Source organism: Kryptolebias marmoratus, linkage group LG4 (genome assembly GCF_001649575.2).
Source record: "Kryptolebias marmoratus isolate JLee-2015 linkage group LG4, ASM164957v2, whole genome shotgun sequence".
Lineage (NCBI taxonomy): Eukaryota > Metazoa > Chordata > Actinopteri > Cyprinodontiformes > Rivulidae > Kryptolebias > Kryptolebias marmoratus.
The window spans coordinates 22660971-22676137 of NC_051433.1; the positions used below are offsets into that span (position 1 = coordinate 22660971).

Sequence of the window (15167 nt, forward strand, 5' to 3'; positions counted from 1 at the left end):
AAAATAAAATAAGAAAAATCTAGTTATTTCCATGCAGTGTCCAGAAAGAGGTGTTGTTCAGCTTGTAGGGCACCACAACTGCTTCCACCCACCTCCATCATCATCATCATATGAAATAGCTTTTGTCACAACAAAAAATAGTGGCTGGTAAAATATTTGAGTGGCCGGTTAAACATTTTGTCTACCAGCCATAGTGACTGGTGGACAAAATGTTTAATTTTCACCCCTGTATACATCCAAAGATTACATTAGGAGTTTCGTTTAAATCCGTCTGCTCCGTTTTGCTGACAGACAAACAATCAAACAAAAATAAAAAAATCACCTTTCATGGCAGTGGGCGATAATGATTTTTTTTTTGTTCACTTATTGACTGCAACCTTAGATACCAATTCTGGGCTTTGAACCGAGTCCAGTGTTGATAAAAGAAAAGACCTGAGGCCACAGAGAGTGTCATTGATGACTACTTCACAATAACTCAAACGCATGTCTACAGTCTTTTGACGTCTTAATAACATCCCTCCATGGTGTTACATTTTTCACCACCAATTAAAACACAGTCATTCATAAGATTCACTTTTTCTGATGCCCAAATCCGGTCACTTCTTGCTCCAAAAGCACAACAGAGAACATCAAATACTGAACATATAGCTTTAAAATGGCAGCTCAACAATCAGCTTTTGACATTACTGTAGCTATGTCCAACCTCTGTTGATGTTCCCCAGTTAGCCATAGTTTTATCATCATCCGGCTGATATTAAGTACGTTTTTCTTCTCCTGCTCAAACAGCCCTGATTCATAAAGGAACAGACTTCACCAGACACCCAAAGACCTGCTGTGGTATCTGGGAATAAGTCGTCAGGAGCAGATCCCTTAAATGTTATATACATTTATGGATGACAATTGTCAGTCCAGCGTAACCTACAGATCTTTGTTTGGATTAGGACTTAGAGTTTTGGGGCCTCACACTCGTTCCAGTAGCTCGCCTTTTTGCATCCTTGCCTCATATCTTCACCAAGTCCCGTCTAATTCTGATCCTAGCAGCAGTCTTCTGTCAACATGGACTCCTTGAGTCCTGTTGGAGCTCCGCAGCCCCATGCACAACAAACTGTGACGCCTTTCTGTCAGAAATGACATGAGCTTTCACAGCAACCTGAGCTACAGCGACTCCTTTGTTGGATTGGACAACATGGGTCAGCCTCCATTTCCCAGAAGCATCAGAGACACACTGACACCCATAACTTTGTTTCTTAAACCAGATTTTTGTATGTCCACATCAGAGCAGAGTGTAAATATCACACATGAAGCAGAGCTGTTGAGTAAGAACAATTTACTCCTTATCAAACTCGCTCAAGGTTATTTAATGACAGTTTTGTTCTGCTTCTAGCTTATCAGCTTTAAAGACTGAACATTTATTTACAGCCTAATATATCCCCCAGGCATGGAACAAGATGAACAATGTGTTTTTGTACTTTACCCGTCAGTAAATGTCTTATGGCAGCTCAGTGTGGAGTCTAAACTCCAACACTACAGTAGGTGCAGTCTATTGTTTAGCCTTTTTTTGGCTATAATTCTCAATGGGCACATGCAGCATGTCAGCAAATCAGACAAACAGAAGTAAAAGTACATTTTACTAATCTTATGAATGTGCTGCTAGTGCTCCAAGCCAGGGTTTGATTTTCCAGGTTTAGTTTAGTCCAAAGATAAATGATATTACACTCACCCATAAACACAGAATTTGGAGTGGGATCAGCTGGGTTAAAATGTTTGTAGACGTTTCCAACCAGAGCCACGATCACCACCAGGTACACGGTCAAAATGTTACGCACCCATCGGTCCAGCACCCAGTTCTCCAGAATGAACCTGCACACAGAGGAGGGAGAAGGTGATCATGGCTGCGAGATGCACAGAAGACCAGTTAGTTGATCTGCTGGTAACCAATGAGCGTGTTGCTCTGCTCCTTTTGAAATGTCACTTCACGGCGGCAGCTCACCATCCCACCACCTCTGCAAAAAGGATGCACAGACAGGCAGTTGCTGCCGTGCTCTTGTCAACACCCCACAGGTGGAGAACCACGGCGAAATTGATCAGAGAGGCAATAGAAGTCCATGTGGAGTAGACAGCCAAACCATTCTGGACCTGAACATAGAGACAGACTAAACATTATTGTTGTTCAAAGGGAACGCAGCTAATCTTCATGAAGCAACATTCCCCTTGCCTTACCAGTATTCTGAGACAGGCCAGGTCTTTGCCGTGATACGTCTGCAACCACTGCCCGTGGTAATCTGTGGCATAGCAGCAGAAGAACAAGGCACTGTAGTTGGTAAACGCTATCAGGATCAAGACAACCAGACCTGCCAGCATCAACCTGCAAAACAAAAAGAAAAGAGAGATCACATCAGGAGTCTTGTGGTATCGTTTGGTCAAAGTCAGGTTCTGATGGTCATTGTTGTCGCTTTCAGGAATGGACAGAAATCAGCACGAGCGCCCTGACCGACCTGCAGCTACAGCCTCACACGCAACAAACAGCGACGCACTGTGTGCCCTGACAAACTCCTTTCAAAACTGGCTTTACTGTTCAATTTGACATGTCTTGATTTCGTAGCTGTTTTATGGATCGGACAACAAGAGATCTCATTTACTCCCCAGTTCACCTGTTTGCCTTCCTTGGACCACTTTTGGTAGGTCCTGTGTGTACATGTGCTGGTGAAAGAATCTGAAGGTATGACACCCCAGAACCAAACATAATGTGATGGTATTAAAACAAAAAAGCAAAAACGAAAGTTTTAAAATGCATCACATGGTTTAATTGTCTTCATTTAAAAAACAAAAATATAACAACAATTACAACTGCTGATTAAATATTGCATAAACAATAAATATATTACAACTAGAATATAATAATATTTAATATAAAAAAAATAACTAGTCTTGAGTCTGACCAACGCTGTTGTGGAGATGCTATCACTCAGCCATCCTAACAATCACAATTTTACCCCAATCAATCTCTCAAATCCAGATACTTTTCCAATATTTTTCTTGTTTCCATCACATTAACTTCAAAGGTCTGAATGTTAAACTACTTCCTAGTATACATCTTGTAGTAAGAACCTCAACAGACTCTTGTGGCTGATTGTTGTTTATAGCTTTCATGTCGTTACACTGGAAATTCTGATTCATCTCGAGAAAATAACTATACATTACTGATATTTCTTCTCTCACATACAAACAAAACTCTTAAAAATGTTTGTTTAAAAATGTAAAACCCAGAAGAAATACATTCTGAATGACTAACAACAGGCTTAAACTTGTACATTCATCAGCCACAGTTCAGGACAGTCTGAACATTTTTACTGTGCATCACTAAAATAATAAATAAATAAAAGCCGGACACTTACTCTCTGTCCCACAGCACGAGCCAGGTAATGTTCAGCAGCATGTTGCACAGCCAGGAAAAGTAGAAGCTGTAGGGCAGCAGAGACTGAGCCCAGGAGCTACACAGGAAGACAAATATCAGTTTTATTCAGCATATTGCACCAGTACATATTTAGTAGGACTGCTATGATGTTAGCTTACCCCCTGAAAACATATGAAATGATGTAAATGACCATCAGAGTGAGCCACGTATAGATAACACCCCAGATGGAGAAGGTCCAACCAGCTGGAGTGATGTCCGTCTCGTAGCGGGCCGACACATTGGCTGTAGGGAACTGGAAAGGACCTGGACATGAGAGACGAGCAGCATTAGAGACACCCTGCACTGGTGAAACAGTGAGCAGTTGAAAATCTTTACCTCCATTCAAGTCTGCAGAGAAAAGATGCCAACTTAAAGCAGAATTACACGACTCTCCTGGCTTTATCCTCGATCAATGTCAACTTCAAGTCTTGCTGCATTTACTCTACACTAAAGTGGAAAGACCCTTAGCTTCTTGCTTTCCTAATAGCTGCAAATCATCAAAAGCTAAAAAGCTCATTTAACTGTATTCTTACTTATAATAATTGCAAGCTCTTTATAATATAAGGACCTTCACATAGAGCCTACTGCAGAGGACTTTGACCTGAGCAGCACATTTTGTAACATTGCATTTTTATCAGCTTCTATACGTTCTGATCTAGATTTGAAATATATTAAGACAGCTCTACATGTTTGTTTCGCCTCATGCCTCGGCTACTGCAACACCCTCCTCCAAAAATGCAATAATGGACTCCAGATTGTGGCAGAAGTCAGCTGCCAAACTTGCATCACAAACCCTGAGAAGAGGCAACATTCCTCATATTTTAGACTCATTTCAAAGGCACCTAGTAGGTTACAGAACTGACTTGAAGCTCTTAACTTAGTTCATGGTCTCTCACCTTATTGAGCTATGAGTTTTAAAATGAGTCTATGAGTGGATACTACTTGTTCCAGGGGCCACAGAGCTGCTGCTGTCAAAACCACAGAATTTATCAGATTTTATATCCTTTTGTTCTTTTTTGTTTGTTTGTTTGTTTTCAAAAGATGCACTGCTATCAGAGGACGTTTCCTCCTCTGGTATAAAGCCCCACAATTTGGGTATACTTTACATGGAATTACACGGAATTCGACTGCGTTTTATTTTTATCCGTAAAGCATTTTTCATACATTTAGAAAAAGCTGCTGCGAAACTCTTTTTATGATTTATGATGAAACAGTGAGCTGTACGTTTAGGACAAGATTTAAAAGGCTGAGTTAATAAAAGTTGGTTTTATGACACTTAAAAAAAATACTCTGACTTTCCCTCTGTTTTTTTAAGATAAAATACTTCCAAACTGATCATTGTCCACAACAATCAGGAAGGAAAGTGTCTCACTTTTTTAATGCCACACCCTGCTATGGATGATGGCATGTTAGTTTCCTTCATTCCAACAAAACAAAGGACGTAGGCATAAACAGGCAGTATTTACTCCCTATTATTTATTTAGCAGAAGTAGATGCATTGGCTAAAAGCTGTTCGCAGTAATACATAATAATAATAATAATAATAATAGGACAACTTGTGTCTGTGAGTACAAAATGTTTTTTATTGTCTTGTTTACGGTGTAGGCTCATATAACACGGGTCTTTACTTAAACTCCAATGACGCATCCTGGCCTTCAAACTCCGGTTGTCATGGAAACAACAGCTCTATGTTTTGGGGAAACGAGCTGCCAGCAGGAACAGACTGACGAGCCTCCCTAACGACAGCTAAAAAAACAAAAACTGTTTCATAACCAGAAACTGCAGCGAATTAAAACTAACCTCGTCTCCTTCAACAACTCCGCCGTGAAACAACAACTTGAAAGGCATACGCAAAGACTTTAAAGACACTGGCTTAAAGTTTACCGTTAAAATAAATAAATATGTATAAAAAAAGTAGACCCATCCCAACCAGAGAAAGACTGTAGACTCACCTCTGCCCGCTCCGGCCAACGCGTTAACGACCAAAACGGCTACAAAAACCAAAGCGCACAAGATAATGATCAAAATTCGGCTCAGGTTGATGTCCCTCATTTTCGCTGCTTCCCCGCTGCGTTTCGGAAAGCGTTTTTTAGCTGTTTTTTTTTAGCTGTGTCGGAGCTGCAGATGGGCGGTTGGACCACAGGCCTGGACAACCACGAGCGCGCTGTACACTGTGGTGCCTTCACGTGAGTCACGTAAACACCCCCTTCTTCTGGAGCGAACGGTTGTACAACTATTGTTCCGTCAAACTCTGCAATGCATCAGATGCAAAGTTAATAACAAAACAAAGAAATGCAGACATATTATTTTTAAAGTGAAAATGGATGTTTCCTGCAAGCGTTGTATGGCCAAATAACTTACTAAATTGTCAAAGGGGAAAAAGGAATAACAACTGGGATTTTAGTAGAAAAACAAAACAAAACAATAAAAGCTGACGTTCAGCTCTGGTACAAATATTCTCAAGTATTTCAGCCCGTAGAAGTTGAGCTTTTTAATCATTTTAATATTAATAAAAATTTATTGTATAACTGTCTACATTGGGAGTAGTGTAATTTCCTATGGACATTGAATGCAACATGTCAAATTTGTTTTAAAATGTTCAGTTGTTGACATGTGATTATTAGTTTAAAATGTAGCTAGATATGATGCTTTTAGTGGTGCCCAGCCTCTTTACTAAGTCGTGATAAGAAAAATACTAGTTCAGTCTTTAAACAACATTAGACTAATAACTTTGCAGGTTCTCCACAAAACTTATTTTCAGCTGTCAGTGTTTCTATAAAGTATTGGAGAGTTTAAAATTAATTAAACAAATATAACAAATCCTAATACCTAATGCAGAGAACTTTATGATGTATCAAAATATGTAGACCTACAAAACACAGGGCACAGTCTTGTAAATTCTTCATAATTGTTGGTAAAATACAGTCTCATCATAAAAATCAGTAGTTGTGAAATACTTCACTTGTTTTATAAGCTGTTATGTATAGGTTCAAGGGAAAAGGGAGACAACTGGGATTTTGGTGAAGAAAAGAAATAAAACTTACTGTAGGTATTTTTGTTTCAATAAGGGCTCAGTTTTGCTACAGACATTAACAAACTATATATATATATATATATATATATATATAGCTTAAGGGTTTTCTCTTCAGTATCTTACCTGTTCCTAGGACTGAGCTCTTCTGGACAGAGATCTCTGAGGTTGTTCCTGGGATCTGTTGGAGCCACTTTTCTAGTTTGGGGGTCACGGCACCAAGTTTTCCAATGACCACTGGTACCAATGAGGCCTTGACGTTCCACAACTTCTTTATTTCCTCTTTCAGCCCTTAGTATTTCTCCAGCTTTTTGTGCTCCTTCTTCCTGATGTTACAGTCAATTGGGATTGCTACATTTACACCACCACAACGTCCAGTTGGTTAGCTGGATATAGCCATATGTACTATATTCTACACTGCTGACAAAAACGATGACATACCCATGCCACACCACTAGGGGGTGAGAAAGTCCATATTAACGACGTGTTAAAACACAGGGTAAAAAACAAAGTAAAAAAAAAGAACATTTTATAGATTTTTCCCAGTATATAGTTTTCTCTTGTTAGCATTTACAGTTTACTCAGAGTTAATAACTATTTTCAGCACACAATCTAAGATTTTTGGCAACATGATGAGGATAAAGTGAGACAGCCATAGAAAAGCTTAGAAGAACCTGGCTAGAGGTTCTTGGGCCTTTTCCAGTTGGTGCATGCACACAAATACAGAGAGATTCTGCTTCAGAGCATGGGAAAAAGCTTCACCGAAAACACATGTCCACAATTTTATATATTATGTACTACATTAACTTTATCCTAACTCCTAACTCTAACTGCTATTATTGTTGTGGTTTGTAGTGATAACAGGGATGTGCAAAATAGGCTGCCACATAATTTCTGAGAAGTTCCATACTTCCTGGCCACACAGATACACTGAAAACAGGATTGCAGTTGGGAAATGCAAATGCAACAGGAAGTCTCTCTTTTTAAAACTGTTCCAAGTAGTGCAGAAACAAACTCATGAGCTGCATCAGATGATCCACAGAGGTTTGGCCAGATTCACAAAGGGACAGGCACCCACAAGTAAACATTGATCAAGAGACATTTAACAGACCAACGGAACACTGTGTCGCAGCTCGGCCTTATGTAGGAGGTGACTCATTAGTGGATAGTGGAAACAGCTGCTTCCAATAAGCCTCCCAGAAACAGAGCAGCTGCACCATCCACGGGGTGAACCAGGAACTGCAGTATCTATCTTTCCATGTCTGTAAAGTAAGTAGGGAGAAAAGGAAGAAAGAAAGAAAGAACCCTGACACACTCAAACACCCAAGACTCTTCCAGAGACAATTTTGGAACCAGTTGACATCCAGCCTGTTACTGAGACAGAGACTGGCTTCTCACAAGTCTCTGGGTTAGCTGATGCTCCACAACAAAAGAAGTCGCAATCTGAGTTTTTGCCAAGTCCCAATGTTTTGCTAGAGCATTGTCACCACCACAACAAACCATACCAGCATGTAGAGCCTCATTATGCTCTGTGCTGGGTATATTTCTTAGTTGTTGAACCTACTAATGTGTCACCATTCTTCATGCTAGAGCCTGCCAATGTCTTGCCACCACCAACTAATTATTATGATCTGTTAGAGTTTAGTCTAGTCTGAGGCTGTTACCAAACAGTCAAACTTCTTCATGTTTTGGGCTTTTGAATTGGAAAATCATAATAGTTTACTTTTCAAAACATGTTTAATTTCCATGTGAAACACATGCTTTGCACATTTCCTGTGCAATTTAGAAACATTTTTAACAAGTTCATAGGGACATGAACATGGTTTTCCACATGTAATTACATTTGAAAATCATGATGAGTTCATGTGTTTTTTATTTTTTGTAAAGGTAAATCAGATACCATGGTGATTAATGCAGAGATTCACTTAAACAGAGTTTCCTTAAACTCAGTGTTAATGTACTCAGAGTTTTCTTGAAACCTGCATTTTGGAATACCGCTCTGGAGTTGGTCATTGCTGACAGACTCCAGTGACATGTCTGCTGGTCTTTTAGCACTATGTCAGTCGCCTTGACTTTCCCAACTTAAAAAAAAACTGTAATAGTTTGGCCTTCTGATACTTTAGTAAAAAAAAAAAGAAAAAATCTTAATCAACAGTGTTTGACATGGTGATGTAAAATCCTATATTCTAGATTACATACTGCCTAGGCTTTTGCTCTTGCTTATTGTTATTTTTTGTTTGTTTGTTTTGTTTTGTTCATAATAGTGTTCAGCCATTTTATACAACAGAGGGAGGAGTTTGTGCTATTGGTGAGGGAGTTTAGGTTAGAGTTGCTGCTACTCCACATTGAAAGGAGCCAGTTGAGGTGGTTTGGGCATCAGCTGAGGAAGGTATTTTAGACATGGTCCACTGGGAGTAGACCTTGGGGCAGATCCAGAGCTCAATGGGGAGATCGTAGCTCACAGCTGGCTTGGGAACACTTTGGAGTCCCTCCAAACTGGGGATCTCTGCTTAAGCTGTTGCCTTTGTGATCCCATCTTGAAAAAGTGGCAAAAGATGAATGGATGCATTTAGTGTGTTAGTTATTTTTGTAGACATTTGAATTTGTAGGGCTAGCCTACCTCTGTTGGGTGGTAGAAATCGGTGAGTGAGGTAGCTCATAAAAGGGCTCCCAGTTAACGTCAGAGAGAGTTGCTGCTGGGACCTCGTGTCCTTTAAAGGTCAGTATATGTTCTGTTATTTGTTCAGTGTTGGTGAAGAAACACCTGGTTGGTCTGTACCCAGTCATTGCCTCAAGCATCTTGTTTAATCCAGTCACTTTGGACCATTTTAACAACCCCAGACTGACAACAGTTTATTATTATTGCTTCAGCACATGAAAAGAGAGTTCTGTGTTAGGGCCATATATTGTGAAAAGTTCCTATTTTTGTTGATGGTTAAGGCCCACTTATTAGTCCCAAAATCCTTCTGGACTGTGGCTCAAGTCTTTAAAATTAATAAATTAATTGTTAGGATGTTAACAAAACAAAAGTTGATATAGTGTAGAAATTTATTCAAATTAAATCAAAATAAGCAGCAAATTCTGTCATGAAATGTTTATTTTTTTAAAAAACAGAGAAAATTATTTTTGTTGCATTTATCTTATCATTATAACATAAAAAGTAGAAAACGTAAAACAATAATATACTTTATCATAACCAAAGCATTCTATTAATTGTATTTCTTGTCCCTGAATGATCAATTTCATTAAAAAAAAAAAGACAAAAGTATTTATCAACAATACCTGCAACATTTTTTGAAATTCAAGTACAATTTTTTTAGATTGGCAAATACTGGATAAAATAATGGGTAAAATGACTAAACAAGCATTTTCTATGAATTTCAACTTCCTTCATCATATAAAAGTGATGTTTTTTGATTTAAAACTTTAAAAAGAAGAACGTTAGTGAACAAAAAAATACAAAAGGTAGTTCAGTGAGAAGCCACACTTTCTCCTCACATAGCTTTTAGATTCATTCTCAAGTATTTCCTATAATCTAAACAATCTTTAATTTCTGACTTGTGCCACTGAGGAAAACAAGTTCCCAAAAAACATTAGAAGCTTCACATAGTTTCATCAGTTTCTACAAAAACAAAAGATAACGAGAAAACAAAGAACTTACCAGTTGTATGCTTCATAGTTCAAAAAATATATATAAAGCCAAGTTCATCAGAACATTAGACTTAAAAAATGAATAAAACCTATGTTCATCAAAATTATTTAAACAAATACAGTTTATGCAAATTGATTAAAAAATCAAAACATCATCTGCATAGAATGTAACACAGTAAAAATATAAAGAAATAGTATAAAATGGTAGCTTGTACAGTTTTGGGGCACACTTTAACATCAGTATTAACAAATTATTTTAAGTCATTTGTGGATGTTGACTGTGATCAGTTCTTTTATCATCACTGTGTTAAAGAACTCTTATAAAATCAGATGGTTTCCTGGCAGGCAGATCGTTCTTTCTAACAGCTGACTGTCCTCATTTCTTAGCCACGGGCAAAATCATTCATAGCTATATAAACAAAATAAATTTGATTAAAAATATTGGCAGACTTGTGGTGATGTTGGTTCACTCATACATTTCATCCAGACTCTTTATAGCTTCGGTTTTAGAGATTATTTTCCAATCATCTGGAATCTTTCCTCTGCCCTCAAATTTTAATCCATAGTACTCTTCCAGCTCTTTCTGAAATCGGCAAACAAACCATTTCCAGTATGCCAGTTTGGATTCATCAGGAGTGATTCTCCATTCAGCGTACTTTGGACCGCCAGTTCTGTACTGTTTGAAAGGAATGCTTGTCTCTGAATCATGACAAGGATGAAAACTGCGATCACTGGCAACATTTGTAGTGCAGAAGTTGATGCTCATCTCCACTGTTCCTCTGTAGTGCCATCCCTTGATCCCAGAGGGTCGATGGAAGGGGACGCTGTGGTCATCAGGACTGTGGCTTTCAATGGTGTTGGTGCACACAGCTGAACAGAATGGACACTTTACCCAGCAGCACTTACACAGCTGATCAATGAGGATCTCTTCAGGCTTCTGCCTGGACTTGTTCATTGTATATGCTGAAAAACTGCTAATTTCCTTCATGACTGATTTCAGTTTTTTATTTGTTTCTTCTTGGAGAAAATTTAAATCATTTATGTCACTGAAGTTTTGACCACAGATGCTTTCGATTTTTAGCTCATCTTTTAGCAAGCTGAAGAATTCCTTCAGCCACATGTTTGTGTTTCCGTGTTGAGTTCGGACCTTTTGTGTTGCAACAAATAGAGCTTCACCAACATTTTTGTTAATGTCTTCAATATGTTTTTGAAAAATAGTTTGAGTCTTTTTTGCCTTGTCTTTAGGATTAATGGAGATGTATTTCTGCACTTCAGCCTTTATGAAAACTTCTGCTTGGCTCTGTGGATTTCGTATGTATTTCATGAAACCATCAAACTCCTCTTTCTCGGCGAGTGACTCCAGGACATGTTTCTCCAAGTTCAGCCTATTTCCACTGAAGGCTGGGAAATTACACTTCATCTCTCCAGCGAGAGCGATGGCAGTCTTGTTGTAGACAGCTTCAACAATGGATGCTTTCAGCTTTTCACAGATCAGTTCTCCAAGCACAACAGCAGAGGAACTTCCTTTGCAGAAGCTTTTGAAAATGTTATAATATTGCATTTTCTTGCTTTCTAAATAAGTGAGTGCATCAGTGTTCCTTTTGAATTGCTCCTGGGACTCCAGAAGCCAACTCTTTGCTAAGTCAAAGACATACAGAAGGAGATCGACTGTAAACTCGTTTTTTAAAGGATATTTCCACTTGGATTTAAAATCTGCCACTTTGTCTTTCTCAAGTTTGGCCATTTCTGACAAGTAGGTTGATGCATAGCCTCTTGAAGCAACAGGTTTTGTTTTGATTGCTTTAAGAGACTCTGCTACAACACTTTCGATGAGTTGTCTGACCTGTTTTTGATCCTCATACGATAAAGCACTGTATGACTTCTGTTGCTCTGTTTGTGCTGATAAACATCTTCCAAAGAAAACGCCAAATAAAGATTTAAAAAATGATTTATTTTGGTTTCTTGTGTCTTTGTTTTCTTTCTTAGTTTCAGATTGTTCACTTGTTTCAGACTGATCTTGGTTCTTCGGGACAATCACATAATCTGCATAATCACCCATGTCTGATATGCGTTTGTACCTGCCTGATGCTTTGCAATCTACCATGAGAGCTTGCTCCATACCAAGATCTTCAAGGATAGTTAACAGATCATCTTCCAAATTGATGTCCTCAACAGATTTTGTATCATTTGTTAATTCAGCAACCCAGATACTCCAAACAGAGCTGAACTGCTTTTGAAGCTCTTTTTCATCTTTGGCCTTATCTTTTAACTGCTGAGCGAGTTCCTTGCTCTTCTGTAGGAGTTTGTTCTCGAACAATGCCTTCTGATCATCCAGCTTTTTCCGAGCATCCTTTTGCTGGATAACTTCATCCAGTTTTCTTTTAACCACTCTCACCAGATCATTTTGAAAATCCTTGATTTTGTTCTCGAATCGGCCTCGCCACTGAACCAGAATTTCTTTATCCTTTTCATTCTCAAAGTATTCTGACATTGCTTTTCTGACTTCCCCATATGTTTTTCTTGCTTCATTAAAAAGATCATTCGACTCAATTTTGTTAAGCTGTCTATTTTCTATTCTGTTATAGAGCTGGTTTTCAATGGTCAGTAAGTTGCTCCTGATGGCCCAGGTCCAGTTCCCGTACTGGTCCTCAAGTTTTCTGTACACTGCAATTTCAAGAGTGTTTTTAAAACTGAAAACAAAGTTTTCTTTCAGAAGGGCATTCCACAGGTCCTGAATTTTTGTGCTGAGCTGTGAAAAAGTGATGCCCTCAGACTTTGAAGCTTTAGAGAGGATAATACTTTTCAGTTCCTGGATACTCTCACTGTAACCTGGATTTGGGGGAGCCATAGGTGGACTGCCTTCCCATAGCTGGGCTAAGTACTTCACATCTTTTTGTACATCAAATTTAATAATGTCACTGAAGCACTGTGCATCACAAACCTCCTCTTTGGCTGCCAATTGAGCCATTTCGTCCAGCTTTTCTTGCAAGCGTCGTTTTCCATCCATGTTTTTCTCTGCTGCTGCAATATCTGTAACATTCTGGTGAACAAACAGACAACTTGGTGAAAGTTTAACTTTCTTCATCCTCATGAAAGCCTGAACAACAATCTGCAAGATATCCTGCATCTCAGCTGGATTCTCCCCAAAGATGTTGATTAACGTCATGTTTCCCACTCCTACAACAAATGTTGCCAGCTCGTTGTCATGATAAAGGGTTGCACCACCTGCCAGCTCAAGAGCACGCAGTCCTTCAGTATCTACCACCAAAATATAGTCAAACTTCATGTTCCTCTTGATCTCATCTGATAATTTCACCAGCTGCATGAATGCACCTCTGGTGCACCTGCCAGCACTCACTGCAAACTGCAATCCAAACATGGCATTCAGCATTGTTGATTTTCCACTGCTCTGTACCCCCAAAACTGACAGCACAAAAACTTTCTGGTCACCTAGTTTCTTGATGACTTCTTCCAAAAGACTTGAGATCCACTTCAAAGGAACATGACCTGCATCACCGTCCATCAACTCCAAGGGGTGTCCAGAAATCAGCAGATCTGCAGCCAGCTTAGGGTATTGGGACCACTCACCATTTCTATTCTCTGCATGAATTGTTTTATGGGCCTCATATAACTGTCCCAGTTCTCTAAAAAAGTGCTCCAAGCCAAACGTCGCTGACTGCAGTTTTTCTGATAGGCATTCAACCTTATTTTTCTTGCTCTCTAAAAGTTCAGCCATAGTGTGCTTGTTCTTTAAAGTCAAGAATTCAGACCACGCGTCATCATAGTCCTGTAGAATAGAAGACATGTCATCTGCTGAGAGAGCATCTGTTACAATCTGAGTCCATCTTAGAAAATATTCTTTGTCTTTTGATGGCAACAATGAAAGGCTTTCAATGAACAACTTCATCAATTCACTGCAGGAAGCAGCACATTGATTCTTCCGTATTTCCATCAGTTGTCCTTGCTTTTTGGATTTTTCCATTTCAATGTGTCCTTTGAGATTATAGAGTTCTTTGTTTAATTTGCACCACTCGTGCCACAGATGGCCTTGACAAGGAAGGAAATCATCCTTGATCTTTGAAACATCCTTATTTTGAAGCACATTGGCTAGTTTCATAGCAGCAGATTTCCCATTTTGACAGATAGGGTCACTTTCATCCACTTTAATTCCAGAGACCTCGGCCATGGTTTCAAGCTGGAAGGATGTTTTTGGAATGGAGGGATCTTGAGAAGACAAAATGTCTTGAATGATTCTTTTAAGTTGTTCAGATACATCTGAGTGGCTTCTGTCTTTTAGTCCCATTTTGTATTTTCCCTTTTTTATCTCAATAGCGCCACAAGTGTCATCAACAATGAGACAAATGAGAGGTTTTTTGGACTTGAAAAATGCAGAAAGGATTGACCAATTCTGGTCGTCTTTTTGCAGATTTGGCACCAGCACAACACTGAATGAAGATTTTTCAGTCAGTATTTCACGTTGTTTTTCAATCACTACAGCATCTCCATGAAGATTACAAAAGGCAATGCAGTCATTAAAGGCATCATTAGGTTTCCCAGCAGGGCAGTACCATGCAATCTCTGCAACTCCGTTCAATAAATGTTGAGATTTTGTACTACCAGCACAGTTTCTATGGAAGAATGTGCTGTGGCGGTCATTGATCAAAGAGTTCATCAGCTGAGACTTGGACACTGAGGTTGAACCCAAACGGAAAAATGACACCAACGGTGTCTCAGCTTTGTAGATCGGAATACTTTTCTTGGCGATGTATGAATCACCTTTGCTTTGAGTTATCTTCCATGTTTTTGTTATCTGTCTAAATGCCCATAAAGGACACTCTATCTCCATTGTGAATGGGTCGGGAACAAGCAAAGGTAAGGCTTATTGGCACTGAGCCAACTTTGTGATCATGATCTGCCTGAGGAAACTGTCTGAACAGTGAAACACTGCCATTTGAACATCCATTGGATGTACTTGCGTTTGTTTTGTTTGATTTGTGTCTGCACTAATGCTCAAAAGGGCTTCTAAATCAT

The 15167-nt window shown here is 39.0% G+C and overlaps 2 protein-coding genes across 2 annotated transcripts; both read right to left on the minus strand.

The window, feature by feature from the left end:
• Window positions 1–83: 83 nt before the first annotated feature.
• LOC108244382 lies at window positions 84–5632 on the minus strand. The gene is made up of 6 exons (XM_017430532.3): window positions 5407–5632; window positions 3574–3718; window positions 3396–3491; window positions 2221–2365; window positions 1991–2136; window positions 84–1860 (listed from the first exon to the last, which is right to left on the minus strand). The coding sequence occupies exons 1-6, from the start codon at window positions 5504–5506 to the stop codon at window positions 1593–1595; spliced, it is 900 nt and encodes a 299-aa protein (XP_017286021.3). The 5' UTR covers window positions 5507–5632; the 3' UTR covers window positions 84–1592.
• Window positions 5633–10580: 4948 nt separating this feature from the next.
• On the minus strand, window positions 10581–15009 carry LOC119616977 (interferon-induced very large GTPase 1-like). The gene has a single exon (XM_037975360.1). It carries the CDS (start codon window positions 14980–14982, stop codon window positions 10603–10605), a length of 4380 nt encoding a protein of 1459 aa, XP_037831288.1. The 5' UTR covers window positions 14983–15009; the 3' UTR covers window positions 10581–10602.
• Between the last annotated feature and the right edge of the window lie 158 nt (window positions 15010–15167).